A 27,752-nucleotide genomic window follows, 5' to 3' on the forward strand; every position below is an offset into this window, starting at 1 on the left:
CCTGGGTGACCTAGGGCAAGGCCAGTGACTGGGATGCTTCAGTAGGGATGTCTCACAAGCTGCAGCAAGTGCCAGCCCACGGCGGCTGCTCTCCGGCACTCACCTGGCCTCAGGCAAATTCAGAATGGGTCAAGCTGGAAGGGACCACTGTTGGTCATCCGGTCCAATCTCTCTGGTCAAGCAGGCTCATCCCAGAGGACATGGCACAGGATTGCATCCAGACAGTTCTGGACTATCTCCGGTGAGGAGGTTGCCACACTCTCTCTGGGCAATCTGTTCCAGTGTGCTGTCACTGGCACAGGAAGTTATTTCTAATAGAGTATCACAGAATATTGGAGGGGACCCATCAAGATCATACTCAGGTGGAACTTCCTGGGCATCAGTTTCTGCCTGTTGCTGCTTGTCCCATTGCTGGGCATTGTGGAGCAGAGCCTGGTCCATCCCGACACCTCCCTGCTGACAGAGGATGAGGTCCCCTGTCAGTTGTCTCTCCTCAAGGCTGAACAGGCCCAGTGCTTGGAGCCTGTTCTCATTAGAGAGGTGCTTCAGTCCCTTCAATGTCTCTGTAGCCTCTGCTGGACCTGCTCCAGGAGTTCCATGTCCCTCTTGTCCTGAGGAGCCCAGAACTGGACACAGCACTGCAGCTGCAGCCTCAGCAGGGCTGAGCAGAGGGGCAGGATCACCTCCCTTGACCTGCGAGCAACGCTTTCCTAGTGCACCCCAGGAAGAGCTGGGGCTGTACAGAGAACCTGCCCTGTGCCCACACCACACAGTGTCTATCCGTGCTGATAACACGCCCCGTGCCCACGCTGGTGGCCCAGCCCAGCTGGGCAGGCAGCTGCCTCAGCTGGCAGCCCCGGTGCCAGTCACAGGGGACTGGTGGCTGCCCGTGCCTGGCACATGGCACAGCACACCCTGCCCTGGGCCTGTCAGCGCTGTGGCACAGGGACAGGTGCCATCCCAGGGCCTGCAGGTGCCAACAGCATGACCCTGCTGCTGGGGCTGCAGCTATTGCACTGTGACGGTGAGTGGCAAGTGGGGTGGCAGTGGCCTTTGCTCCAGCAGTGTGGGCTGACCTGGGCCCTGCCCCAGGCAGCTCCCATGGGAAAGCAGGCCGTGCCAAGGAGCCCAAGCACACCCTGACTGCTGCTGGGTCATCACCACCAAGAGCACTGACACACCAGCCCTACCTGCCTGCTTCCAGCCCAACAGGTGCACACAGCAGCCAGAGCACTCCTGCCCAGCAGAGCTTTAATGGCCCAGGTCAGCCTCAGAGCTGACCTCAGAGCCCCCAGAGTCTCTGCCCAGCCCAGCACTCAGCAGCACGGTGATTCTTCCAAGTCTGTCCCACCAGCCAGGGCTGCTGGGGGTGGCCCAGTGACCTTGTTTGTGGGACTGCAATCAGCCAGCTGCTCTCCTGGTGAGCCAGGTGCTGAGCCGGAGCTGGGTCCATGCCTGGCAGCTCCTAGCTCTATGCCTCCTGCCCCTAGGCAGTGTGAAGGTGGTTGTGGAGAAAACTCCATGGTTCCCAAAGGATTCTGAAAACAGCCCAGGGCACAGTGGCAGGAGGGAGAGCTGAAGGGCTGTTCTCTGCAAGAAGTGAGCCCCCACGGAGCAGGGTTGTGCTGGTGAGGCAGTCCTGCATGGAGCTGTGTCCTGGGGTGTGACAGCAGGCCTGGTCCTGTACTCGCTGCATCCCAGCAGCTCCAGGCAGCAGGAGCACCTGCATCCCTGCGATGCAACATTCCCAGTGACATGTCCCAATGGGTCCTTGGCCGTGCCAAGAGGAGGATCTTCCCCAGCACTCCACGGTCCCCCAGCTTCCAGCGCTGTGTTGTGATGGACAGATTCAGTCCCAGCTGCAAGCAGAGTCCGTTCCATCCCATTCCTCCCTGTGGAGCTTGACACTAAGAGGAGAGAGTCTGTAAGACCCCGGGTCCTTGTCCCAGACCTGCCTCCATCCTCTTCCCTGTCCCTGGGCCTCAGTAACACCAAGGATGGTGCATCCCTTGGGACAGGCAGAGGAGCATCTGTGCACATGGCTGAGCTCTGGGTGCCCTGGCAGCCCCTCCCCACTGCCCTTCATGCTGGCCTCACCTGGCACTCAGAAGCGCCTGTGTCTCTGCCTGTAAACGGAGTGAAGCTTCTGAATGAGAAATACCTTATCTTCCCCCTCCTGCAACATCAGAGAGAGCGCAGTGAGCAGCACTGGGGGGTGAGCGGCTGCGCTGCTGGGGCCAGAGCCCAAACAGAGCCTGGGGCTGGAGCAGGCTGTGAAGCAGCGGGGATGGGCAGGGGCAGTGCTCACGTTGGCAATCTGCTCCTGGAGCAGGCAGATGACCCTCTGGCGGCCTCTTACCACCTGGATGTTGAAGTAGATCACAGCTCTGCAACGACAGCAGGGTGGGATGGTGGCAGCCAGGCAGGAAGCTGAGGGACACTGTGCTCCTGGCACTGGGATGGGGCACAGGGCTCTGGGGTGACACCTTGGCTCCCAGCCCCGCTCAGGGCTGTGACAGCAGGACCCTCAAAGTGAGAGCCTGGGGTTCAGCTTTGGGCTCGGGTCCATACTCACATCAGGGCCACAGACACGAAGAACAGGGGGCTTGTGTTCTCCAACAGGTGCTGGTAGACCCAGGCAAACCAGGTGATGTTGGGGTTGGACTTCTCCAGCACCAGCACCCACCTCTTCCCTGACTTGTAGATGGTTTCCAGCCCCCGGAAGGGACCGCAGGTTTCTGATGGCTGCACCCTGAGCAAACAGACCAACAGGGCGTTCAGAGCAATGGGCAGCCCAGCAACTACTGGCCCCAGACCAGGGCACTGCCTGTCTCAGATGTCCAGCCCTCCAGGGACCCAGCCTCACTGTCCCCAGCATCCCCAGGGCTGGACAAGGGAGTCCTCATCCCTGCCTCCTGCAGCAGGAACAGCTGGAGGAAGTGAGCACGGGCCAGCAGCAGGGATGCCTCCCTTGCCTGTGGCAGCACCTCATAGCCTGCAGCTGCCAGGGACAGGGGCCATGGTCTCCCCAGCCCCTCCTTCTCCAGGCAGCCGGGGGTCCTGTGCCCTGAGCCGCAGCCTCGTGGGTACTCACGACCAGATGGTGTAGGAGAGGAAGGCAGCTGCACCCAGGAAGGAGGGGAAGCACAGCAGAGTGATGAACACGGTGCTCATGCGTGATGCTTGCCAGGGCTTGCTGGGGGACTGGCAGTTCCGCATCAGGCTGCTCTGTGGATAGAGAGCAGTGTCCCGTGGGCTGCCAGTCCCTGCTGTCCCCTCCCTCCCGCCCACTGGAGCCGAGTGAGCTCGGGACACGCTGTCCCCAGAAAGCCCCGCTCAGTCCACAAGGCCGAGGCTGCTCCGTGTGGCACCACTGCTGCAGCAGAGGCTGACGGTGACAGGGCACAGCATCACCACAGTTCAGCCCACGGGGAGTTGCAGGGGGTGGGGGAATCACACCTTTTTGATATAGAACAGCAGCAGCAGCTTCAGCATCTGCACAGCTGGCAGGAGCGGAGCGAAGAGAACGCCCAGCCTGGGAGAAGGGGAAAGACAAGCTTGCCTGGGTCTGAGCCCCAGGGGACACAGTGCTGGGCACAGCTACAGCACCCACAGGGCTCCTGGGGACTACAAGGCATTTGCCAGCAGAGGAAGGAGCCACACCAGGCAGAAACATCTCACCAGGTCAGGGTCTGCCCATAGATCAGCTCCAGCACATTTCGGGCGATATCAAACTCTGGCCTCTGCTTTGTCTTCAGCCTCTTCTCCAGAATTAGCCTGGGTGGAAGTGAGCTCTGCTCCCACACTGCCTGGGGGGACTTCACGCCCCACCTTCCCCCTCTGATGGCAGCAGAGCCTGGGTACACCAGAGAGCTGGGACCATGCAGGGATGCCCCACTGGTGGGGGGACATGTCTTGGGGTACGTTACCTCCAGATCAGCTCCCCGAAGAGCGTATCCAGCAAGGTGAAGATGAAATCCATCACCATGAAGCGATACAGGTCCTGCCCCACACACGTCTCCCAGCACTGGGGAGACATTCAGGTGTGGCATAGAATCACAGAATGGTTTGGGTTGGGAGGAACCCTAAAGGTCATCTCTTTCCCCACTCCGCCATGGGCAGACACACCCTTCCACTAGAGCAGGTTGCTCTGAGTCCTGTCCAACCTGGCCTTTAACAGTTCCTGGGATGGGGCACCTACAGCTCCTCTGTGAACCTATGCCAGAGCCTCACCACCCTCACAGGGAAGAAATTCTTCCTGATATCAAATAGGGAAGATGCCACCAGCTCCTTGCACAGCCCCATGCTCAGCCCAGCCCTCCATGGCCCTGAGGCAGTGGTGCTGACCTCCTCTGTCGAGCAGACAACGCTCCGGCTGAGCCAGTGGTAGCACAGCAGGATGAGAATCACCATCTTCAGGATGAGGTTCCTGGGGAGCAGGAGCAGTGACAAAAGTCCCTGAGCCCTGGGGATGGAGGGCTGAGCCCCACAGATGGGGTGCCTGGCCCCAAAGCCTCCTTGCCTGGCACAGGTGCAGGTGCAGAACGCTCCCTCCACCACAGCCCCAGCCAACCCACCTGGTGATTGCCACGTAGACCTGTGTCACTGGGGAGTCCTGCTTCTCCCACATTGCCAGCAAGTTGTACAGGTGCGGCATCAAGGCATTGAGGAGGGACACCACGAGGGGCAGGACGAGCAGAATGGCTTCTTGCTGCCATCTGCCACTGCCCCGCGCTTGCTGCTCCTGCTGAACCTGGTGAGCAGGTACTGGCTGAGTGCACGGCTGTTGGCAGCCAGGTCTGGTGTCCTTGGGGAGAGCAGCAAATGCCCAGGCCAGGAGCACAGCTGCAGTGGGACTGTCCCTGCCTCTCTCCCCAGTATCCCAGCCCTGTCCCTCCAACCCCAGGGCAGGGGATCCCAGGGTGAGAGGCAGCACTCACCACGTGCATGTGCTCTGAGAAGTAATGCACAGCCAGCACGCAGCCCAACACCGAGCCCAGGGCCAGCGCCCAGGCCAGCAGCACTACGACGCAGTGCCGCAGGCACTGGCAGCGGCTCTGGGAGTGGGAGCGGGAGCGCTGCTCCCCCAGCAGCTCCTGCAAGAGAGCAGCAGCAGAGCTGCCAAACCCGCTTTGCGTCTGCAGCAAGGTTTTGTCCCACCGCAGCACAGCAGGACCCAGAGGGGTGATGGACAAAGCACTAGCAAGGCTGGGGTCGGGGGTGTTTTGCATCGCCCAGCTCCTCCACCTTCAACTGGGTGCAGATGTTCTCGCACTGCAGCTTCACCGAGCGCCTCTGGATCACCTTGAAGTCCCAGGCACAGAAGACTTTGATGGCCAAGTCCCCTGTGGAGCTTCCCACGCTCTCCCGAAAAGAGCGGGACACGCTGCAGCGAGGTGAAGGGCGTCAGGGACTGGGGCTGGCTGAAGGGGAAGGCTGGCGGTGCCACAGGCGCCGCTGACCCACCTGTACACCAGCAGGATGCAGGTGACAAGGAAGGAGACCCCAACACTGAACAGGTAGGCCAGTGGCAAGTTGTACGGGAGCAGGGGGGCTGCGAGGGGGCACACGCTGCCCTCAGGACTGGAGGTGCAGGGGTCGTTCAGGGTGACGTTGCTGTAGTAGCCGTAGTAGAGCAGCGAGTGCGTGAAGTAGCCCTGCAGGAAAGCACACGATGGGCCCCACGGGGACCTCGGCAGTGCTCGCAGCTTCCCCCTTAGCCTGGCACCTCTGTGCCAGCCTCAGGGACACAGAGCCTTGGGCTGGGGCAGCACCACCGTGTGCACCCACAGCACCGGTGGTCCTGGGGCCCAGGCTGTGCAAGGGCAAGAACCGGGGTATTTTTACAGTGGGAAAGTGGGGCTGCCCCCAGGCTTGGTGCAGCCTCTGACCTGGGGGTGCCTGGGCCACGCTTACCGCTCCTGTGAGGACCTCGAGGCCCGTGAATGGCTGGGGGCTGACTGATGCAGTGGGGTACACGGCCTGCAGGACCACCACGAAGGCCAGGAGGATGAGGAATGAAAAGAAGTTCAACATAAGGAGTGTCTTGAGGAAGAGGAAGTAGGACAGGACACTGGAGCCAAAGCGGCCACCGATCTGCTTCAGGGCATAGTGCCCGGGCTGGGCAGTGCGGAGCAGGGAGAGGAGCCTGTACCAGAGACCTCGGCAGCCCTGGGGAGAGGAAAGTGGGGACAGCAGTGGGGCTGGAGCCTGCACTGGAGCCCTCCCAGCCTCTGTGCCTCTGACTTACGAGGCCGACGCAGACCTTGGACCAACCACAGGGTGAGAAGGGGGCCCAGTGATGGGCGTGCTGCCTCACTGGGCCCCTCTGCCCGCTCAGCTGCCGCCTGCCCAGAAGAGAGGGGTGTCAGAGGGTACCACAGCTCCTGGGACAGCTCCGGCTGCGGGAGCCCTGCCCAGCTGCTGCTGATGGAAGGGGTCTCACCGGAGGATGCGCTTCTCTGCCAGGCTGAGGGGCATGGTGAGCAGCATGTGGCTGCACTGGCTGGGTGAGAGGCTCAGCAGCTCCTTCACCAGCAGGCGCCGCTTCTCTGGGGCACAAGGGGCTCAGTGGGACACGGCCCGCCAGGTCACGGCCTGCCTGTCCCCAACCCAGCGCAGGGACAGTGGCCAGCAGTGCCTTCTCACAGTCTGGGGGACCCTCACCTTCCAGCGTGGCCCTGGTGGGGTCAGCCTCCAGGTCGTACTGGCGCAGGCTGGGCCGTGCCGTGCGGCAGAGCTGCTGCAGCGGCGGGCGGCCGCTCCGGCGCCGCAGCCGCGCCGTGCGGTTGCAGTACTGGGAGATGATGGCCCCGAGGTTGCGTCCTGTGGATCAGAGCAGAGCAGGGTTGGGCGGCCGCAGGAGAGCAGGGCAGGCAGAGCTCCAAGGGGCTCTGGGAGCTGGGGAAGGCTGGGAAAGTGGGTGGCACCTACCGATGGTGCGGCTGGGCATGCTGGCCAAGATCTGCAGGGAGGCAGAGGAGTAGCTGGGGTGCTCCTCACCTTGCCCGGGCTCTGGCCAGGCCATGGCACAGGCATCTGGCACAGCTAAGCGGGCTGGGGACTCTGGGAGGGGGAAGGCAGGATGCAGAGAAGCCATGGCTCATCCCTGTGTCCCCGCAGCTCTGCTCCAGCACGGAGGCTAGGTGTGTGCCCTTCCCAGAGTACCCCTTTCGCCAGGGACGCTTTCTGTGTCCCCAAGATCCAATCTGCCCTGGACTGCCCTGTTCTGCACTGGCCAAGGCATCAGCAGGCTCCCACGAATGCTTTGGCCATAGCATTTTGACACAGCTGGCCCAAGCAGAGGGATGGCCCTAGGCACACACACTGTCCCCAGCGCGCCCTGGCTGAGGCTGCAGTGCTTTACCTCTGCCTCTCTCCTGCAACTCCAGCTCCAGACCTGCCTCGATCAAGCTGCTCTGCTCCAGGATGAGCTGGTGGAATGAGGTGTGCAGGGCTCTCTCGTTGTCCGGACTGGGCTCCTGGCTGCAGGAACACAGGGACACGGTGGCACGGACACCCATCGTACCTGGGATGGAGGTCCCAGGGCACGGCAGGGCAGCGGGGGAGGTCACACTCACCCATCGCTCTCGGAGCCCTCGGGGACGTGGAGGGTGATGGAGGGCGGCTGGAACATCCTGCGAGGCCGAGCGGGTCCCTCCTACACGGGCCCTGCCGTGGTGAGCAGACGGGCGCCACCGGTCCCGGCCCCCACCAGCCCCCGCTTACCGCGGCTCCCCCGGTTTCCGCGGCTCCCCCGGTTTCCGCGGCTCCCAAGCGCTGCGGGACGGGGACGGAGCCGGAGCCGCGGCGTGCGAGGCCGGGGGCAGCCGGGAGCGCGGAGCCCGCGGGGCTAAACCGGGACTAACCCCGGCTCCAGCCCGGCGTCAGGAAGGAAGAGAGGGCGGATGGGGCGGTACCGCGGCCGAGCGGGTTCCGCCCGCCGTCCCGGGACCCTTCGGGTCGGGCACGAAGCCTGCGAGCACCAGTCCCGGAGCTCGGCTCGGGAAGGGCCCGGACCGGCCCTAAGAGGACACACCGGAGCAAAGACCCCCGAGCCCCCCGCCGTGTTCCCCGTCCCTCCTTCCTCCCCTGCTCTCCCTCCTCCACCCCGGGGCGGGCTAAGGCTGCTCGGGGCAGGTAGCCGCCCCGGGGCTCCCCATCAGGCGCCGCTCGCCCCGAACCGGGAACCGACGGAGCGCTCCCCGGTGCTCCCGCCGCCGGCTGTCCGGGCCGCGGCTCGCGTGGGTGCGGATCTGCGGGGAGGGCGGCGGCTGCCGAGCCCTGTCCGTCCCGTCCTTCTTGCCGCCTCCCGGTACCGGCTGGGGGCGACGGGAGCTGCCCAGAAGCCCCCGTTTGTTTCCCCTCGGCTGCGCTCACCGGGGCCCGTCGGCGGCCGAGGCGTGGGGCCGGCGCTCCCGTCCCCCGTTACACCGGGGCGGAAGGAGGGATAGAGCGGCGCACCGGGATTCGGAGCGGGACCGGCGCGGCGCTCTGTGCCCGGGCGGGGGAGCCCCTGTCCCGCCGGACCCAGCCCGCCCGCCCCGCCCCGGCGGCCCCGGTCCGCAAGGGCCGGCCCTCCCGGGGCGGTGCCGCGCAGGAGCGGCGGCGGAGCGCCATGGAGGGCGGCGGCGGCGCCTACGGGGCGGCCAAGGCCGGCGGTGCCTTCGACCTGGTCCGCTTCGTGCAGCAGCCGCAGGTGCTGGCGCGGATTGTCAGCGCGGTGAGTCGGGACGGGACGGGACGGGACGGGACGGGAGAGCCCCTCCGGGACGGCGTCCCCCGCCGCAGGCCGGAGCCCCTCGCCCGCCGGGACGGGCAGCCCCCAAAGGGCTCCCCCCGGCCTCGGTGCCGCCCACCGGACATCGGCTCCGCCCCGCAGGTCTTCGCCCTGATCGTGTTCGCCTGCCTGGTCGGGGATGGCTACATGAGCCGGCCCGAGGACCCCCAGCTCTACTGCATCTTCAACCACAACGAGGACGCCTGTCGCTACGGCATCGGCATCGGCGTCCTCGCCTTCCTCGCCTGCATCTTCTTCTTCATGGTGGACGTCTATTTCCCCCAGATCAGCAACACTACCAACCGCAAGTACCTGGTCCTGGCCGACCTCGGCTTCTCAGGTACCGGGGGCGCGGGCAGGGCTGTGCCTCCCGTGGCTGCCACAATGGCCGCCTTGTCCCGTGACGTGGCTGCCGGTGCCTGGCGAAGGGAGTCGCTCCCGTCTGGCGTGCTGCCCGCGGGCCACGCGCTGCTGCTGCTGCTGCTGCTGCTGCTGCTGCTGCTGCTGCTGCTGCTCAGTGCCCCGAGGAGCGGCTGCCCCTGGCCGGGTGCCTGCGCCAGCCTGCACGGTGGAGCAGGGTCTGGGGCTGCCCAGGAGCAGCAGGACCAGCCCGAGACCCTCATGCTACTTCCCCCCACAGGTCTCTGGACCTTTCTGTGGTTCATCAGCTTCTGTTTCTTGACCAACCAGTGGTCCTGGACGCGGGCCGAGGATGTGTACATCGGAGCGGACTCTGCCCGCGCTGCCATCACCTTCAGCTTCTTCTCCATCTTCTCCTGGGTGAGTGAACCACTCTGCCCCACTTGGGGGGACTACAAAGGGGCCCCCTGTGCTCCACAGCCTGGAACGGCCTTGATGCTGCTCCCCTTCTCTCTGCAGGGACTCCTGCTCACCTTCGCTTACAAGAGGTACAAAATGGGAGTGGAGGACTTTGCTCAAAGCTATGCTGACCCCAGCCCAGGGGTTCCGACTCCCTACTCCAGCTATCCCAACATTAGCCATGAGAGCTACCAGCAGCCACCCTTCATGCACACAGCGGAGGCGCCGGAGGGCTACCAGCCACCGCCAGTGTACTGAGCCCTGGCTGGCGCCCGCGGGACGGCTGTACCAGTGCAATTCCTTTCGCGGGGTGGGAGGGAGGGATCTGTGACTTGGAGGGGACAGTGGGGCGGGAGGGTGATGGCTGCTTTGTTTGAAGGTGACTGGGCCTTTTCATGGGGTGCAGGAGGGGCTTCTGTCTGGTCCCAGAGCTGAGATCCTCACTGGAGGGTGCAGAGCCCAGTGTGTGATTTGGTGGGTGATCTAGCACATGATGATTTGCAGCTGCTGGGTGAGCAGTGCGGCTGCAGGAGGTTGGGTGTGTGGGCAGCCCTGGCACGTACAAGCCTCTGCTTTTGCTGTGGTGCCTTGGTGGTGGGCTGTGGTTCACACCCTGGCCCTGGCCAGGCTCTGCCCCTGTGACTTGCCCTGGCCCATCCTGTCTCCAGTGCCTTTCAGCCCTGCTGGCTGCATTCCCCAAGTGCCGTCTCTCGCTGCCGTAGCACAGCCAGGCCCAGCTCCTGCCTGTGCTGCCTTCCTGTGCCTACCCCCATTGGCTGCTTCTGGGCGAGCTATTGCCAAAGCCCCCTCTTCTCTGCCCTAATGCCGTGCTGTGCCTTCCCCCAGCCTGCTCTAGAGCTGCTGGTGCTTGGATGATGTGGTTTGGGGTCTGTGGGAGCAGCGAGCACTGAGATCCCTCAGCAGGGCCATGGCTGGGGACAGTCCTGGAGCACTTTCTCCTTGTGTGCCTGCCCGAGTGCTGCCTCTGCTGCTGCGAGGCTGAGCTCCTGCACCCGGGCTCCTGCCTGCACTCCAGCCACACCAGGAGCCTGTGGGCCGTTGTCTCAGGTTGTGTTTGCTGCTGTGCTGTGGTAAAGCTGTTCCCAGCAGCCGTGTGGGCCATCACTGCTGGGGCCAGCCTTCAAGTAGTTGTCACTGTAGGGCTGGAATAAACTTTTTCACCGAGCCACCATGTGAGCCACCATGTGCCTTTTGTCTCGGGGGAAGCAGAAAAGGCTCCTTCCTTCTGCCCCTGCAGGGCTTGGAGCGTCAGCTGGGGCAGCGCAGCCCCTGCCAGCTGCTGTGCTGCAAACAGCACACTCATGCTGGTGGCTATTTTTAGGCCACCCTCCTCATGCTCCCTGGTCGGAGCAGCTCTCCCACCCTGTGACCAGCCCATGCTGTCTCATTGGTCACAGCCAGGAGGACTTAGCAGAATGCTCTGGTAAAAAATACACACAGGGGTTCATTAAGTTATTTATTAACCTAAAGCAGCAGCAGAACCTTCCGCAGCCCTGGGGGAAAAGCCCAGGCCTGGTAATGGAGTGCTTGTGAATACAATAATTCTCACCTGTAACATGGGGGCAGCAGGGGGAGTTCAGGCAGCTCTTGGAGCCTTCCAGGGCACAGGCAAGCAGCAACCCAAGCAGCAACCCTGGACTCAGATGAAGAGGTCTGGCCTGGCCAGAACAAAGAGCTACTGCTTGGAGCCTGTGGATGCTGGAAAAAAACACTTCCAGGAAAAAAACACTTTCGCAGGGAATAAGGAAGCAACAACCTTCCAGAATCTGAGTCTAACAAAGAGGGAAGAGGATCCTTCAGTCAGCTTAGAGCAGACTAAGAATCAGCCTCAAGAATTTTGGAAGGCTGAGGAGAAAGCAAGAGACATGACTAGAGTAGAGAAGCAGCTCCTCAGGAGAGCCCCTTTGCCAAGCAGCTAGATCTTCCCTGGAATAATTGGTGCAAAGTCTGAGCCTCCAAACCTCTCACAGGTAACATAGCACCAAAGTGGAAGCACCAGCCTTGAACCTGAGAAAAACTGCTCTGAATTTGGAGGCTCTTCCTGGGACCAGCTCCTCCAGACAAGTCAGTCACAGCCTGCTAGAACACAGCCAGCCCTTTGAGGTTCAACCTCTCAAAAGAGTCAGCTGCCAGGCCTCCTCCACCTTCTTCTGTTTCAACAATGATTGACACCAGCGAGCATGCTGGCAGAGAGGCTGGGGACCTGCCCAGGGCTGGGCTGCCTTGTGTGTCAGTTTAAAAGCTGTGTCACAGCTCCGTGACTAGGGACAAGTTACCTCAGACGGTTAAGGAAGGAAGCTAAAAATTGCAGTTAAAATACTAATGGCAGTACCTTGTCTTAAGAAACCTGGAATTTAGCAACAGTGCACAAGAGAGAAGGGCTGCATCCACCGGCACCAGAGGCAGCAGTGCCAGCCTGAGCACGCTCAGACCACTGGGAGAGCTGTCCAGAGCCACGGTGAGCGGCGGCAGCGCCGCAGCCCGGCTCGACGTGCGGTGCCCCAGGGCCTGTGTGTGGCATCAGGAACTGTGCTGGTCTCTTCTCCTTGTTCTGAGATAGGAACTCACTCTAGCCAGGCTTTTGCTTCAGCTTCCACAGCATCAGGCTTGGTGGATCCTCAGTTGTGGCGCTTGGTGTGGGGAGGCTGGGCAGGGAGGGCTGAGGCACTGAACAGTTTGTTAAAGCACAGAGAGGCAGACCTGGTGCCTGTGAGCCACAGCGCTGAGCTCCCTTCCCCTCCATCTTCCCAGCAGTCAAGTGAAGATCTTGCGAGGGGCTGCTGTCTCCAGCTGCCTCAGGCCCAGGGGCACGTTCTCCTTGTTCTCTGGCCCGGCCTGCTGGGGCCGCTTGCGGAAGTAGCAGGCTCGGCACACGGAGTGGTACTTGTCAGCTCCTCCAATCACTTCAACCTGGCAGGGAAGTTTGGGGAGTGGCTGCAGAGCCCAGCTCCCTGGAGGGAGTCTCTCCCTACCAGCAGGACTGGAAAGGTGAAACAGTTTCTGTTCCAAGGCGACTCACCTCCCGCTCTGCTCCCAGCCTCTTGGTGTAGGAGGCCTCCCGGAAGCACTCCATGCACACAGCGTTCAGCTTCACCACGCTCTCCGCCAGCGGCACCAGGTTCAGGATGCTCCCAAAGGCCTGTGTGAGACAGCAGGGAAGATGCTGCTGGGTGGGTTCCACGAGGGTCCCAAAGCAGCTGCTGTGCCAAAATGAGTGTTTTACCTTTCTCTGGAAAGTCCCATCCAGAGCAGCAACAATGACGGTTTTCCCAGTGTTGGCCATTGCCTCGCAGAACTCCACAATGTCTGGGAACTGGAGGGGTACAGGCACATCGTAAAGGAGGGGGGGCAGCACTCGGCTCCAGATCCCACGGTGCGTGCCCAGACAGCAGCACCAGGAACGAGGAGTATCAGAGCCATGTGCCCTGTCTGTGAAATGGGCTGCAGTCCCACTGTTGGGTCTGCAGGGACTACAGGGAAGGAGGCTTTGACTGTAAGCACAGGCCACATGGATCAAACCGCCCCAGGGCGTTACTTCCCCCTCTTCCTACAAAGGACAGGCTTGGTGTGCACAGGGTGTGCCGAGGAGCCCGTGTCCCGCAGAGCCCGGCAAACCCACCCCAGCCATGCACTTACGAACTGGCCCTCATCGATGCCGATGACGGCGGCAGCCAGCGCTTCCTGGTAGACGTCCTGGAGGAGCCCGGCGGGCAGGGCCTCCATGGTGCTCCTGTGGGCAGGGGGGAGTGAGCCCACAGGCCAGGCAGCCCCGTGGAAGCGGGGTGTCCTCCTGCCCCGGGAGCTCACTTGTCGTGCGTGGAGACCCCGGAAGAGCTGTAGCGCGTGTCCTTGGCATACTTCACCAGCAGGCACCGGTACTGGGCGAGCTGGAACCGCCGCACTCGCCGCATGAGCTCTGTGCTGCAAGACGCGGTGTCAGCGGGCCGCAGCCTCGGCCCGCCGCCTTCCCGTGCCCCCGCCCTGCGCCCCCCGCTCCGCGCCTACCTCTTCCCGGAGAACATGGGCCCGAAGATCACCTGAGGGCAGAACGGCGCGGTCAGAGCAGCAGCCAGCGGGAAGCCCCGGCTCCAGCCAGGCGGGGCCCCCGCAGCCCCCTCAGCCCGGTGACCCGGCACAGCACCTGTACCTGCCCCCTGCCCGTGCCCGGGGCAGTGCCGTGCCCGTACCTGCTCCCATCCCGTGCCCGGGGCAGTACCGTGCCCGTGCCTGCCCCCCCAGCCCGTTCCCGGGGCAGTGCCGTGCCCGTACCTGGCCCCAGCCCGATGCACGGGAGCGTTGCCGTACCTGCATCTGCTCCCACACCGGTGCCCCGGGGTGGCAGCTGTACCTACCCCCCAGCCCGTGCCCCGGGGCGACGCCGTACCTGTATCTGCCCGCGGGGCCGGCTGGGGGAGCCGGGGTGGACACCGGGCACCGTCAGGCAGTTCATGGCGGACTGCCGGCCCGAGCCCGCGCGCGCCGATTCGGCGCGGCCCCGCCAGCCAATCGCAGGAGGCCTTTCCCTCACGCGCCGCAGCGCTAGCCAATCGCGAAAGGGCTTGCGCCGCCGCGCGGCAGCGCGGCCCAATGGGGACCGAGGGCGCCAAAATTTTTATTTTCCTCTGCCCGCCGGCTCCGCCCTCCCGGTCCCGAGTGACCAATGGGAGGAGACCCCGCCCCCGGGCTCTGGCCTCGCCTCCACGGTCTTGCCCCGCCCCCGAACTCGGGCCTCGCCTCCGGGGCGACCAATGGGAGCGCGTCTGCCCGCCCACCTCCCGCTCAGGCCCCGCCCCTCGGCGGGCGGGCGGCACCGGGAACGACACCGGGATCGGCACCGGGAGCGACACCGGGAGCGACACCGGGATCGGCACCGGGATCGGCACCGGGATCGGCACTGGGAGCGACACCGGGATCGGCACCGGGATCGGCACCGGGATCGGCACTGGGAGCGACACCGGGATCGGCACCGGGATCGGCACCGGGAGTGACACCGGGATCGGCACCGGGAGCGGCACCGGGATCGGCACCGGGATCGGCACCGGGAGCGGCACCAGGATCGGCACCGGGAGCGGCACCGGGATCGGCACCGGGAGCGACAGGATCGGCACCGGGATCGGCACCGGGAGCGGCAGCGGGAGCGACAGGATCGGCACCGGGATCGGCACCGGGAGAGGCACCGGGAACGACGCCGGGATCGGCCCCACGATGGGCGGGTGGCGGGACATGTCCGCGGAGGTAGGGCCCCGAGGCAGGGCCCGCGGGTGGGCAGAGCGCCGTTCTCGTCCGGGCCGCCGGTTGGGGGTTTTCGCGTGCCCCGCCGCTGCCCCGCTGCCTCCCCGCTGCAGGCGCTGGAGGACCATTACTCCCCCAGTCGCTGGTCCCCCCGCCTGGACCGGGACACCATCATCGACGCCCACCTCGCGGTGACGGCGGCAGGTGGGGATCGCGGCGCCGGGAGAGGGGCTGCGCTCGGTGCCGCGGCGCCGTGCTCCACCGCCTGCCCCCCGCAGGAACCGAACGGGCCCGGGCCAGCGCGCAGACCTTGCTGCACGTGCCCTATGGCACCGGGGACGGGGAGAAGCTGGACATCTATTTTCCCACGGACCCTTCTGAAAGTGAGTGACGGGGCGGCGGGGACGGGAGCGGGCAGGGTGGACACCCGGCTCATCCCGCGCTGTGCTGCGCAGCCTTCCCGGTTCTGGTCTACATCCACGGCGGATACTGGCAGTGCTTGAGGTGAGGTGGGCTCGGTGAGGGGTTCCTCGGGAAGGGACCCCTTCTCCTGACACTGGGGCTTGCTCTGGGTACACGGGGTCTGACCAGTCCCCAGCTGGCCCTGCAGCCCCCGGCTCCCGCAGCCTGTCAGCATCTCTCTCCCCCCAGTAAGGACGATTCGGGGTTTGCAGCCCCCCCGCTGGTGTCGCAGGGGGTGGCAGTGGTGGCGGTGGGGTACGACATAGCCCCTAAAGGTAGGTGCTGCCCTGCAGAGGCTGCAGCTGCCTGCGCAGCCCGGCGCCCTCCAACCCTGCCCTTTGTCCTCTGCCCAGGCCACATGGACACCATGGTGCTGCAGGTGCGCCGCAGCCTCGCCTTCCTGGCGGAGCGGTACCCCAGGAGCAGGTGGGCAGCTCCCGGGTCAGGGGTTGGTCTGTGAGAGTGGCTGGGGGGGCAAACGAGGCCTGCAGCTGGACAAAGGCTTTGGCACCTCGGTTCAAGCACTGGGCAGTGCCTGTGGCCACAGTCCCCTGTCACTGCACAAGGCAGCAGCTGATGGATTGGGAAACATCTGAGCTGACACATTCGGGCTGTGCCATCTCCTCTGCACGGAGCAAAGCGTGCCTTGGTGTCCCTCTCAGTCACTCCCTCCTACCGGCTCACTGCTCCCTCCTTCCAGAGGCATTTACCTGTGCGGACACTCGGCAGGGGCCCACCTGGCAGCCATGGTGCTGTCCACAGACTGGACGGAATTCCAAGCGGTGCCAGATATCAAAGGTAGCGTTGCCATGTCCCAGAACAGGGTCGGGAGAAGAACTGGTCTCCACACCTGGGGCAAGGCTGTGGGGCTGATTATGGTAACTGACTGTGAGGTCCCCAGGGCTGTGGGAGCCACCCAGGCTGCAGCTCCTCACCTGCCCGTGCCTCTGCCTCCAGGAGCGGTGCTGGTGAGCGGCCTGTATGACCTGGAGCCCATCCTGCACACCTACGTGAACGATGCTCTGAACATGAGCCGGTGAGCTCCCGTGCTGTGGGGACAGCCGTGGGGACGGAGCACAGGCAGGCGGAGCCCGTGGCTCTGCAGCCACCCTGCCCCAGCTGGGGACTCCAGCTGACGGCGCGGGCGCTCTTGGAGCGAAGGGCTGCATCAGCTGCCACCGGCGTGACTCCTGCAGGGAGGTGGCCCAGAGGAACAGCCCCATGAGACTTGTCACCCCGGCAGCGCCAGCAGCCTGTGAGGTGCTCGTGGCTGTGGCCCAGCATGACTCCCCGGAGTTTCGCAGGCAGTCACAGGAGTACAGCCAGGTGAGCGTCAGGCGGCCGCAGGAGCATGGCCAGGTGAGCTCCAGCAGCACCCTGCTCGGCTCTGGTGGGGACACTGCTCCAGGCAGCCCTCACCAACTTACCAACCGGGAGGAAGAGCTTCTGTGCTGATCCAGAGCAGTTTCTGGCTCACTGGAGGACACCAGTCCTTGCCAAAACATTATTCCTGCTGCTTGTCCAGGGCAGGTGGAGCTTGGGGTCCATCCTGCGGCACCGCTCTCTCCACAGGCCCTGCGTGCAGCTGGCTGGTCTGTCTCTCTGCTGGATCTGGCTGCTGTGGATCACTTTGACATCATTGAGAGACTGTCAGAGGACAGCTATGTCCTCACTCAGGTAGGCAGGAGGGCTGTGCCAAGGCGGATCAGGTGGGCTGCCACCTCCCTGCGGGGAGGGTCAGGGGCTTTTCCCAGGCTTTGGTTCCTCATCCCAGGTGATTCTGAACATGATTTCAAGAGCATGATGGCACCTCAGGAGTAAACAGATGGAGAGGGTGGCCCTGTGTGGTGGCGAGGGGCATCTGGTGTCCCTGTGCCTGCTGCCTCCTCGGTCTAACACAGCCTAGGCTGGTGCCCCTTCCCTGCGGTGCTCCTGCCCGCTGGAGCGCAGGGGACTGAGGGCTGCAAGGCTCTGTCTGGACAGCTGAATCATGAAGTTTGTTCCCTCAGTGACCTTTAAACTGCACATTGGCAATACAGAATAAAATGGGAATTACTGCTGCCTGGGGTGACGCTTCCCAGGGAGTCAGTGAGTGCACACCCGAAGCAATTGCTGCTGAGAGTATCCCTTTTTCCAGTGCAGAGTTCTGGGACTTGCTGACCCAGAACATGACAGGGAAGCCTGGGGAGCCCACCTGCTGCTGTGGGACAGAATGACATAAGCCTCTGTGAATGGGAGTGGCAGAGCCATCTGGGCCAGGCCGGGCTCATGCTCCTGGGACAGTCCCGGCCAGACACAAACCTTGGCATTGCTGTGCAGCAACTCTGGTCCTGTGGCTGAGATGGTTCCATGTCCGCAGGAGCAATTGCCCCTCCACAGGGGCCTTGGCTGTGATGATGTCCCTGCTGCAGAGCAAGGAAAAGAGCACATTTGAGAGAAAACACCCTGCACAGATACAGTACCACCAAAAGGTGTTTATTTTGTGCACTGACTGCCTCAGGGGCTGGGGTCTCCCCTAGGCTGGGCTCACATTGGTTTGTCAGGCTGCCTGTGAGGGCTGATGTCAAGTTTCAGATGGCTGGGAACACATCTGGAGCACAAAGGGGCTGGCAGAATGCTCAGGCTCCCCCAGTGCCTGGAGGCGTTGGATGCAGTCCCAAGGCCAATTCCTCCTGGCACTTCCTGGCCACAAATTCCAGCTTTCTCCTTGCGAGCTCGGTGTCACGGGCCGAGACGTTGCGGTGCCACACGGCGCGCACAGTCCGTGCCGACCAGGGGAGCAGCAAGACGCTGACAGCCTGCCCGGTCTCAGCCTCCTCCTCCTCGCTGACGGCACGCAGGCGGTCGCAGAGCTCGGCAGGGGATGGCCAGGCCCCCTGGACATTTACCATCACAATGTTGGTCTCCACTGTGGCCAGGTTGATGGAGCAGAGGGGAGAGTCCAGCGCATGGATACCTGTGGGAGGGAGGCCGAGGTGGTGAAGCCCACTGCCCAGCTACCTGGAAGAGGCTGCCTGCCCCAGGTTCTGCATGAAGGAGAGCCCTTTCTCCCACCATGTGGTACCAGGGTCACTGAGCACAGCACGGGAACGGTCACGGCATGATCCTGGCACTCCAGCCAGGTGAGGCTCCCAGCAGCATCCTCACCCGGCTGGAGACCCAGTGTGGCCATCCAGGGATGGTGCCCAAGCCGCCAGCACGGCTGGGCAGTGCCAGCTGTGCTGTTACATCCCAGCACGCTCAGGGGCCCCGAGGTACCTTCTGCAAAGCTCCGGGCGTTGTCGTGGTCTCTGCGCAGCGTCGCCTCCGCCTGCTGCAGCCCGAGGCGGGCGGCGGCCGCCAGCACTCCCGCCTGCCGCATGCCCCCGCCCAGCAGCTTCCGCACCCGCCAGGCCTCGGCGACAAACTCCCTGCACCCTGCCAACACCGCACCAGCCGGGGCGCCCAGGCCCTGCAGAGCCACCAGCGGGGTCACTCCAGCTGTCCCTGGGCTGGGGCCCGGCCTGCCAGGCGTGTTCTCAGCCCAACACCCGCAAACAAGGGCCAGGCTCCAGCTTGTGCCGGCCCCTGCCAGCCCCGGGGACCCCTCCCCACACAAGCAGACCTTGGAGAAGCAGAGGGACACAGAGTCACAGTGCTGGGCAATCTGAGCTGGCTCCACACCCTGGGCCACTGCTGCATTCATCAGTCGCGCGCCGTCCATGTGCACCCGCAGCCCGTAATGGTCTGCAAGCCCACGGACCTGGGAGTCAGGGGGACAGCTGGTTTGGGAGGGACCCCTGGGGCATCTAGTGCCACCACGAGCCATCTCTGAGCTCCAGTGTCCCCGCAGTGCCATTGTGCAGGGCCCAGCTGCTCACGCCAGGCAGGATTGTGCCGGTGCCATCTGTGGGCTCTCACCTGCCCGAGATAGGTGAGGGGCAGTGCCCGGCCCCCCGCCGCGTTGTGCGTGTTCTCCAGACAGATGAGCTCAGGTCGCGGGTGGTACCGGCTGCCGTGGGCCTCACGGATGGCCAGCTCCAGCTGCTCCAGGTCGAACGTGCCATTCGGCAGATCTGGCAGCGCCTGGGAGTGCACACCGGCGACCTGTGCCCGGGGCAGGGGAGAGCACGGAGCTGACAGGGGACAGTGGTGGCGCACGGGGGCTCCAGCCCTCTGTCCCCTCCGTCGGGTGTGTACAGCCCTCACTCGTGCTGCAGCCCGTGGCTTGGGACAGCGATCCAGGGCATGCCCTGGCAGCGGATCCTCCGCCTGGCGGGCCCTGGCAGCCAGAGGAGGGCAGCACGCGGCCGCCCTCCTGCCCGGCGAGCACTGCCACCAGTGCCACTGTACCCACTGTACCCACCGCCACCAGTGCCACTGTACCCACCGCCGCCAGTGCCACTGTACCCACTGTACCCACCGCCGCCAGTGCCACTGTACCCACTGTACCCACCGCCACTGCCCCCGCGCTCACCTGCGCGGCCCCGCCGTGCTCGTAGAGCTGCAGGTGGGCGTCCTGGCCCAGGAACAGCTGAGCCCCCCTGCGCTGGCAGTGGCACATCACTGGGAGAGAAGGGCCGTGAGGGAGGGGGCCAAGGGCAGCATCCCGCAGCCTGGGGGCACGAGCTCTCACCGGCGATGAGGTTCGCCATGGTGGCCGTGGGCACGAACAGAGCCGATTCCGTCCCCAGAGTCCCCGCGGCCCGGCGCTGCAGCTCTGCGCGGGGACACGGATGTCCAGGGGGGCTGGCGCCGGGCGGGCCCAGGGGCTTGGGGACCCCGCAGGTCCCGGCTGCCCCCGCAGCCCCGCTCCGGGCCCCTCATCCCGCTGCCCCCGGGTCGGGGGCTTGCAGGCAGGGACCCCCCGGGAGGCGCGTCCCCTCCGCCCACCGTTCACTGTCGGGTCCTCTCCGTAGTCGTCGTCGCCCACGGCGGCGCGGGCCATGGCGCGGCGCATCGCCGCGCACGGCCGGGTCACCGTGTCGCTCCGCAGGTCCACGACAAGCGGCGGGGCCGCGGCGGGACCCCGCGGCTGCGTCCCCGCGGGAATCCCCCCGGGCCCGGGCAGCCGCCCCCGCCGCAGCACCGCCCGCATGGCCGGGACCGCCCCCCGCAAGGGCTCCCGGGCGGGGGCGGGATCGGGATCGCCCGTCCCGGGAATACGGGGCGGGAACGGGGCAGCGGTCCTGCGCGGGCACCGCGCGCCGACCGGGGCTGCCTCGGAACGCCGGCCCTACGAGCTCCCATCCCTCCATCCGCCACCGTTCCTGCGCTGGGGAACACGGGTGGGGGCTGCCCCGGCCCCGCACTGCCCCATCCCCATCCTGGTGTCCCGCGGGAGGGAGCGCCAGGGGGATCCTCCAGAGTCTTTCCATGGCCGAGCGGGAATTGCTCCCGCCCCGCTGCGCCCGCTGCCAGCGAGGCTGGCACGGGATCGTCTGGGCGCTGGGAACCGGCTCCGGCTGCGGCTGCGGCTGCCCTGGCAGCCCGATGGCACCGCAGGTGGGCTGGCGCTGCAGCGGCGCTCTGGGATCTCTGGGCAGCTTCACGGATCTCGGCACTCTCTGCCTGCTCTGAGGGGACTCACCAGCCTCCTGGCAGAAATCCCCACTGCCCCTCAGCAGGAGGGCGTGTGTCCAAAGCAGAAGCGAGACCCCCTCACGTCCCCCCGCTGGGCTGGACCAGCCGGACCCTACTCCCTGCTGCTGGCACGGCGGGGGCACCACTGCAGCTCCCAGCACCTCCCCGGCATTTGCAGGGGATCAATAGGGCAGGTGCATTAAGGTGCCTCTTCCCCTCAGCCCCTGCCCACCTGTGGATGTTGTGTGCTCCAGCCACCTGTGCCAGGCTGCTGCCTTCTCCTTCCCTCTGCCCCGTGCCCCTCCAGCCTTGGCCACCCCAGGTTCCCTATCCTGAGCCCCCTGCAGCCACCCCACTGGTGCCCGCTCTGCCCGCCCCCCTGCCCGCGCCCCTGTCCATGGAGCCCCCTCCCTCACTATCGCCTGTCAGCCCCGCAGATGAGTGAGCCATAAACAGTCCTTCATGAGACGTTTTTCACACGCAGGGCCACATGTTAACAGTTTTTCTTTATTTACTGCCTCCATTTCCTCTTTGTTCCAGGAACTTGTCCTCCAACTTCAAGCTGCTCATGATTAGGCAAAAAGGCCTCTAATCTCCCCGATCTGATTTACCGTCACTGAGAGCAGACGCTTCCCGTTACTGGCCCTGGACCTGGGAGCATGGACAGCTGAGCTGTGCCGGCTGCTGAGCCCAGCTGAGCCTCCCGAAAGCTGCCCCGCCACACACACCGCCTTCCCGGCAGCTTCCTCTTCCAGTAAGCGCTGGGCAGTGCAGCCGGTCACGCCGCAGGTGAAGGGCTGGGGGAGCAGCAGCTGAGGGGCCCCAGCCAGGGATCCCCCCCCTCCACCTGGGGCAGCTGATGTAAGGCAGGGCAGGCTTTGGAGCCACTTTCTCTGCCGGGAAGGGCCGGATGGCTGGAGCACCCCTCAGCATGGCCTTCCCATCACACTCCCGTGGCACCTGATGGGCTGGTTGATTGCCCTGGTGTGCCCGAAGCTGAAGGGCAGCTCAGGGCTCTGCTGTGGGCAGTCCCCCCAGCCCAGTCAGGGTCTGCAGCCAAGCAGGGGCTCCTCCACTGGGCAGCAGCCGCAGCTTCTGCAGCACCGTGCAGTGTGGCTGGGTGTCTCCCACAGAGCCCCTTGTTCTTCAGCCCTGTGCCTTTCCCTGGCACTTCGGTCTGGGACCTGCCTTGGGGGTCCCCCCTTGCTACCAGCACCCACAGAGCTACCCCTGCCTGTGGCCCAGCAGGGCCACGGTGGGGCTCGATGCGGCCAGCACCATGGAAGCGCTTGTAGCCTTATGTGGAGCGGCTGAATGGACGCCACGGGAGCTGGGCAGAGGGTGGGCAGTGCCAGCGTCTGGCCGGGGGCTTGGCTGGCAGCTGGGGACTAGCGGGGCCTCACCCAGGACCACGCTGCACCACAGGACTGCAGTCACCACCTGCCCACACCAGCTCCTGCGGTGGGCTAAGCCCCTGCCCCGCTGGGCTCAGCTCCTGCTCCAGTCGTGCCTCCCCAGGGCTAAAATTAGCAGCTGAGGCCTGGCTGGGGAGCCGGGAGTGGAGCCCAGATCCCACCGCGGAGGATCGGGTTTCCCCCCTCCCTACCACAGGCCTGGCAACCACTGGGGCCGATTCCCGGAGCTGGGCCCCCCCTGCTACCAGCCCCACTGGCAGCCCCATCCCAGACCTGCCAGGCCCCGCCGCTTGATCTGCACGTCCCCAGGGCTGAGCGCATCCCGGCCGCAGGAGGGGCCGAGGGATGGGGGGAGCACAGTGCTGTAGCTCCCGGGGCATCACCGGGCTGGGGCTGAGCCCTCTGCCCCTGGCACACATGGTTGCCCTGGGACAGGCTGGCAGTGGGCTCTGCTCCCAGCCTCCTAAGCAGAGCCGGTGGCTGCGGCCATGGAGCTGTCAGTGGCCCAGGCAATGCCCCGGGGGTCTTGTGCTGAGCGCCGAGGGCTGACTCAGGACCTGGCCGTGACCACAACGTGCTCGCCGTGAGTTCAGGGTGCTTTCCTGTCGGGCTGCCTTAGCCCTGCGGCCACACTGTCCGTGCTGCCCACCCTGTGTGCCCTTTGGGCTCCGTGGCTCGTCCCAACGGGGTGGCACTGGCCCTGCCCGTTCTGGAGAGCCCTGGTCCCACCTGGGCCGAGGCAGCTGCTGTCCCTCGCCCTCGAGGCACCTGAGCCACAGAGCCGAGCGGTTTCCTGCTGCCGGGAGCGGCAGGGCGATGCCGGGAGCACCGGGAGCGCTGGCTCCAGGCTCAGCCGGGTCGGCTCGGACACCCGGGACCGGGACCCCGCCGCACTCCCGGGGTGCCGGTGACATGTCCCGAGCTGTGGCACCGGCCGAGCTTCGGCCCGGGACAGACCCCCGACGGACACAGTCCCGGGGCCGTGGCCGGTGCCGCGGGTGCCCCGGGGAGCCTCGGTGGGAGCCCCGCGCGGGCCGCTGCCGGAGCCCGGTGGCCGCGTGGTCCCGGCCGGTGCCCCGTCCCCGGCCCGCGAGGCCGCGGGTGCCCCCCCTCCGCCGGCAGCGACTTTTCCAGTAAAACCGCCGCAGAGATCCCGGCTTCCCGACAGGCCCGGCCTCCGCGCCGGGGGGGCGCCGGTCGCCCTTAACCCTTCCCGGCCCGGCCGGCCGCGCGTTGCCCGCCCGACGGGCGTCTCCGAGCCTGGGACCCGCCGGGTTCTGCCCGCCCGGCCCGGCTCGGCGGCTCCGGGGACGTGCGGGGGACTCTGCCCGCTCCCCGGGGCCCCGGCGGCGCCACTGCGGGGCCGGGCTGACCCGCCGGGCACCGGGACGGGGTGGCCCCGCGGCCTTCGCGGCCGCTGCCCTCGTGGGCTCCGGCCGTGCCGGGAGCGGCTCCCCCAGCCCATCGTGCCCCCCGTGCCGAGGGTTTCCCTGCTCTGGGTGCACCTGAACAGGGGCTGTTCTGCAGAGCAGATCGAACATCCCAAGGGCCAAGGAGGCGGAGAACCGTCGGGGAGAAAGCCGCTCTGCACGGGGTACCCCGGTGCGGGCTGCCTGGGGGCTGTGGGGAGGGAGCAGCCGGGGGTCCCTGGGAGAGCCCTGGTGCTGCGGGAGCTCTGGGGCACCCTGGCAGAGCGCCGGGGCCGGTCACGGCTAAAGGCTGGTGGCTCCACATCCCCGCTCCAGCGCTCCGCGGGGATGCTCCGGCCGGGTGGGCAAACCCGGGCATGGCCAGGCACCGGGGGTCTGTGCCGAGAGCCGTGCCGGGCCGTCCCCGCCGTGCCCTGCCTGCCACCAGCTGCTGTACTGGCTGAGCCAGGGCTGAGGTAAGTGCTCTAATTGTTTTCTCTGTGGCCCGAGATGAATAATTGAGAGGTCTTTGAGGAGAATTAATTAGCCCGTTTATTGGCAGTAAATGCTTTACTCCAGATGATGAAATAGATCCTGAGCCACACGTGGGGCAGGCAGATGCAGGTCATTGGTGCTGCTCTGGAGCACGCCGGTGCCGGGTCCACAGGCCAGCCGTGCTGGTGTCCCGTGCCCACTGTGGACTGGCACACTGGTTCTGGCTCCCACGGGCTCCCACGCTGCCCGGCCTGCCCGGAGCTCACTGCACCCATGGCCAGCACTTTGTGTGGGGAGCCTGGTGTTGCTGGGAGCAGGGGGCACTGAGGGGCAGGCAGGGTTCTGCAGCACAGTGGAAGCCATGCCCATGTAACTTCCTGCTTCCCCCCGGCTCACATCCCATCCTGGGGGCTCCCTCCCTGTGCCGACCCTAATATGTCCCTTTATGTCTCCTTCTTGGTTCTCCTGAATGCCAGCGTGGTGCCAGTTTGGGGCTTGTAGCCTGCACCTCCTTCTCACCTCCTCTTCTTCCTCCCTCTCCCCTGGGTATGGGGTGAAGGGCCTTGCATGGCCAGAAATGCTTAAACAAGGATTTCCTTGTTGCTGCATGAGCTGTTTGCCTTCTCCCGGGCCAGCCGTTAATGAGGTTTGGCAGGAGGCACCGTCAGCCCCAGGCACTGGGTTTCTATAAATCAGCCTGGAGCTGATGTGTGGGGCTGGGATGGAACTGCTCGATCTTGGTGCATGGGACTTCAGCTTGTGGGTCCTGGGAGCCCCTCTGGGAGTGGAACGTCCTGGCATGGTGCAGAGGGGCAGGGGCTGAGCGGGACAAAGGGGCTGCTTCCCACCAGGCAGGGCAGGGCAGGGCAGCCACTTCACACATTTCCAGGAATGGCAGAAAGTGCAAAGCAAAAAATAAAGCAGTTTCCTATGGCTGAGGTGCCTCGTCCTGATCTTTCCCACATGCCCACCTTTTTTTTGCCAAGACCGAGAGAGGCTGTTGGGTGCTCTGAACGGGGATGATGATCCTGCCCTGCCTTGGGTTGGGGGCCTGTGGCTGTGTGTCCCAGGCAGCCTCAGGCATTGCAAAGTGGGGCAGGCAAATCATCCAGGCTCCCGGGAAAGCAATTGCTGCTTCCTCCTGCTGGAAGCAATGCCACAGGGGCAGGGCTGGCATGTGGGCCCTTTGTGCTGAAGCCGTGGTGGCAGATGTGCTGGCCGTCACTGGCACGGGGACACTGCCAGGGCTGCAGGTCCTGTGGCCCGTGGCCTGCCTCCTCAAGTGTAGGCGGGAGCAGGTTCCCATTTCTAAGGGTCTCCTGGAAACGGCTGCTCCTGGCAGGCCTGTGTCCAGGAAAGGAGATGCTGGGAAGTGGGATGCTTATCTCTGGGTTCCCACAGCCATTCGCTCTGCTCTCCTCACCTTTGGAATGGTTGTTTGGGAGCCGGCACAGCCCATCTGTGCTGCGCCAGGCTGAGAGGAGGCACAAGTCTCAAAGGTGATGTTTCATTTCCTGCTCTGAGTGTGCTTCCCCCTTATCCAAAAACACCTCTGCTCTCACTGAGTTCTCACGGAGTTTCTGCTGTGTGTTGAAACTGAGAGAATCCCCAACTGAGAGAATCCCCAGTCCCAGCATGGGCTCCTCGGGGCCACCACAGTCTGCTGGGAAAGCTCTTCTTCCCCCCAGCTCTGCTGGCCCCCTCCTCGCCTTCTCTCTAGTAGCCTGGCCCATGGTGGGGCAGCCCCATGGCCAGTGGTGTCCCCCCACAGCAGGACAGCACCAGGATGGTGGCAGCGGCAGCTGGCAGGGGTTTTCCAGGGGCTGCCCCTCCATCTGCAGCCTCATGCCTCCAACCCTACCAGCATTCCCCACACTCTCAGCCCTAATGGGGGTGGCATGTGCCTGGTGGTTGCAGAGGCAAGATGCTCCATCGCAGCCCGCGCTGCAGTTGACCCCCTCCACTTCCCCTCTCTTCTGGCACCGCTCGTGGGTGCGAGTGCAGCTGGAGGCTGCAGCACTGCCTGGCGACAGTGACAGCGACAGTGACGGCGACAGCGACAGCGACAGCGACAGTGACAGTGACAGCGACAGTGACAGCGACAGCGACAGCGCGGTGCTGAGGGGGGCGGCACTGGGGAGCCCTCGGCCCCTGGGGACCCACTCGCGACAGGGGCAGCTTTGTGGGGAGCCCCGGGGTGCGCAGCTCTGTGAGCGGGCAGCTGCGAGCCCGGGCCGGCCCCTGCCCTGTGCCCCGTGCGGGCTGCGGGGCCGCGCTCCGTGCCGCGGGCAGGGGCGCTCTGCGCCGGGACCCCGCGGCCCGCGCTCCTCAGCGGCTGCTGCGGCTGCAAAGCCGGGCTGGGAACAGCAACCCCGGCGAGAGGTTGTGCAAGAAGGGGGGACCCGGGAGGGCACGGGCGGCTCGTGTTGAAATTCCATGCTCTTACAGAAAAGCCCCCGGGCAGAATTCCTGACAGGGGTGATTCATCCCCCACTGGAAGCGATGACTTTGCCTCTCCAGTAAACACTCCTCAGTTCAGCGGGGTGCCACTGCACCCGTCCTGCCACCCGCCGTGGGGTGACAGGGCTGCCCTGAGCACCGCAGGCAGCACCGGGGGTGCTGAGGAGGGCCAGGGGGGCAGTGGGCGACTGGGAGCCAACTGCTGGGCAGCAGAGCGGTGGGCACCAAGGGCAAAACTGAATCCTTGGCTCCCTGCCCCGGCTGCCACCCAAACCCAGCGCAAGCCATTGCTGTTGCCAGGTGCTTTGGGGGCCCCATCTCCCGCTGGTGAGGGCACACGGGACAGCCTTTTCCAGGAAGCACACGAGGGCAGCCAGGCTGTGGAGTTCCCGACAGCAGCTCTGGTTTTAATAACAGCAAATCAATGTGCTTCCTCCCTGGCCTCCCCCTCCAGTGGCTTCCCCATAAGGCAAAACAACCCATATGAGAGCCCCAACTCTGGCCGTAGTACATGGGGCTCTGAGTGCTGATGGCCCACGCCTGCCTGCCCTGCATGCTGCAGCCTGTTCCAGCATGCTGTCTGAACCCCAGCCCAGCTGTAGAGAGGGAAGGTTGGGGGTCCTCAGTGCCCCTGCCCACCTCTGCTGTGCCCACCCCCTACACAGGAGGCTGCTGCCTGCAGGGCTGCTCCATGGCTGGGCATTCCCAGCTGCTCCAGCGTCGTGCCTCCTGAGTCCAGCCCCGTGCTGTGATTCCGCCTCCTCCCCATGGGTTTGCACAAACCTCGCGCTTGCTTTGTGCTTGTTTTGAGAACAGATTAGTCATGGCTCTGAGCTGGCTTCCAGCAAATGCACAACAGCACCATGGAAAAACGAGAACAGTGAAGTGATGACTCAGCAGGGCTCCCACTCTGTCCTTGGGGTGCCAACTGTCCCTGATCCTGACTGGCCCCGAGCACTGGTGAAGACCACCCGGAGATGCCACAGCTGAGCCAGCGTGGGTGGGCGATGGCAGGAAAGAGCCTGGGGCAGCGCCTGCCTATAGTGCTGGCAGGGTCCAATACCAGATCTTTGGGGGTCACAGGCAGCCTCCTCCCCT

General features: G+C 65.1%; 5 protein-coding genes across 11 annotated transcripts; 2 read left to right on the forward strand and 3 right to left on the reverse strand.

The window, feature by feature from the left end:
• Positions 1-1,688: 1,688 nt before the first annotated feature.
• TMC6 (transmembrane channel like 6) lies at positions 1,689-8,448 on the reverse strand. 4 transcript variants are annotated; one of them, XM_053960391.1, is made up of 21 exons: positions 8,380-8,448; positions 7,581-7,660; positions 7,367-7,485; positions 6,934-7,065; positions 6,667-6,825; positions 6,446-6,551; positions 6,251-6,347; positions 5,917-6,171; positions 5,467-5,657; positions 5,248-5,386; positions 4,941-5,096; positions 4,578-4,753; positions 4,348-4,429; positions 3,930-4,027; positions 3,682-3,777; positions 3,460-3,535; positions 3,095-3,228; positions 2,576-2,752; positions 2,309-2,387; positions 2,098-2,176; positions 1,689-1,907 (listed from the first exon to the last, which is right to left on the reverse strand). In XM_053960391.1, exons 2-20 carry the CDS (start codon positions 7,634-7,636, stop codon positions 2,105-2,107), a joined length of 2,400 nt encoding a protein of 799 aa, XP_053816366.1. In that variant the 5' UTR covers positions 7,637-7,660; positions 8,380-8,448; the 3' UTR covers positions 1,689-1,907; positions 2,098-2,104. The 4 variants fall into 4 exon arrangements, with proteins under 4 accessions (XP_053816366.1, XP_053816365.1, XP_053816364.1 ...); XM_053960390.1 differs by lacking the exon at positions 8,380-8,448 and adding an exon at positions 7,729-8,053; XM_053960389.1 differs by lacking the exon at positions 8,380-8,448 and having other exon boundaries at positions 7,581-8,053.
• Positions 8,449-8,582: 134 nt separating this feature from the next.
• SYNGR2 (synaptogyrin 2) lies at positions 8,583-10,790 on the forward strand. The gene is made up of 4 exons (XM_053960393.1): positions 8,583-8,722; positions 8,882-9,119; positions 9,420-9,559; positions 9,659-10,790. Exons 1-4 carry the CDS (start codon positions 8,618-8,620, stop codon positions 9,854-9,856), a joined length of 681 nt encoding a protein of 226 aa, XP_053816368.1. The 5' UTR covers positions 8,583-8,617; the 3' UTR covers positions 9,857-10,790.
• A 272-nt stretch (positions 10,791-11,062) lies between these two features.
• TK1 (thymidine kinase 1) lies at positions 11,063-14,082 on the reverse strand. 2 transcript variants are annotated; one of them, XM_053960331.1, is made up of 7 exons: positions 14,004-14,082; positions 13,625-13,656; positions 13,427-13,540; positions 13,256-13,349; positions 12,843-12,932; positions 12,639-12,758; positions 11,063-12,529 (listed from the first exon to the last, which is right to left on the reverse strand). In XM_053960331.1, the coding sequence occupies exons 1-7, from the start codon at positions 14,067-14,069 to the stop codon at positions 12,374-12,376; spliced, it is 672 nt and encodes a 223-aa protein (XP_053816306.1). In that variant the 5' UTR covers positions 14,070-14,082; the 3' UTR covers positions 11,063-12,373. The 2 variants fall into 2 exon arrangements, with proteins under 2 accessions (XP_053816306.1, XP_053816307.1); XM_053960332.1 differs by lacking the exon at positions 14,004-14,082 and adding an exon at positions 13,925-13,975.
• A 664-nt stretch (positions 14,083-14,746) lies between these two features.
• On the forward strand, positions 14,747-17,410 carry AFMID (arylformamidase). 3 transcript variants are annotated; one of them, XM_053960627.1, is made up of 11 exons: positions 14,747-14,854; positions 14,965-15,055; positions 15,130-15,234; positions 15,307-15,355; positions 15,503-15,588; positions 15,667-15,739; positions 16,014-16,111; positions 16,271-16,349; positions 16,510-16,639; positions 16,886-16,990; positions 17,088-17,410. In XM_053960627.1, exons 1-11 carry the CDS (start codon positions 14,825-14,827, stop codon positions 17,115-17,117), a joined length of 876 nt encoding a protein of 291 aa, XP_053816602.1. In that variant the 5' UTR covers positions 14,747-14,824; the 3' UTR covers positions 17,118-17,410. The 3 variants fall into 3 exon arrangements, with proteins under 3 accessions (XP_053816602.1, XP_053816603.1, XP_053816601.1); XM_053960628.1 differs by having other exon boundaries at positions 17,068-17,171; XM_053960626.1 differs by having other exon boundaries at positions 16,886-17,410.
• Positions 17,411-17,767: 357 nt separating this feature from the next.
• LOC128797767 (uncharacterized) lies at positions 17,768-20,378 on the reverse strand. Its single transcript, XM_053960629.1, has 7 exons — positions 20,186-20,378; positions 19,929-20,012; positions 19,770-19,858; positions 19,214-19,399; positions 18,918-19,055; positions 18,572-18,764; positions 17,768-18,269 (listed from the first exon to the last, which is right to left on the reverse strand). Exons 1-7 carry the CDS (start codon positions 20,250-20,252, stop codon positions 17,932-17,934), a joined length of 1,095 nt encoding a protein of 364 aa, XP_053816604.1. The 5' UTR covers positions 20,253-20,378; the 3' UTR covers positions 17,768-17,931.
• Positions 20,379-27,752: the final 7,374 nt, after the last annotated feature.

The sequence above is a fragment of the Vidua chalybeata genome, chromosome 19 (genome assembly GCF_026979565.1).
Source record: "Vidua chalybeata isolate OUT-0048 chromosome 19, bVidCha1 merged haplotype, whole genome shotgun sequence".
In the NCBI taxonomy this organism is placed as follows: domain Eukaryota; kingdom Metazoa; phylum Chordata; class Aves; order Passeriformes; family Viduidae; genus Vidua; species Vidua chalybeata.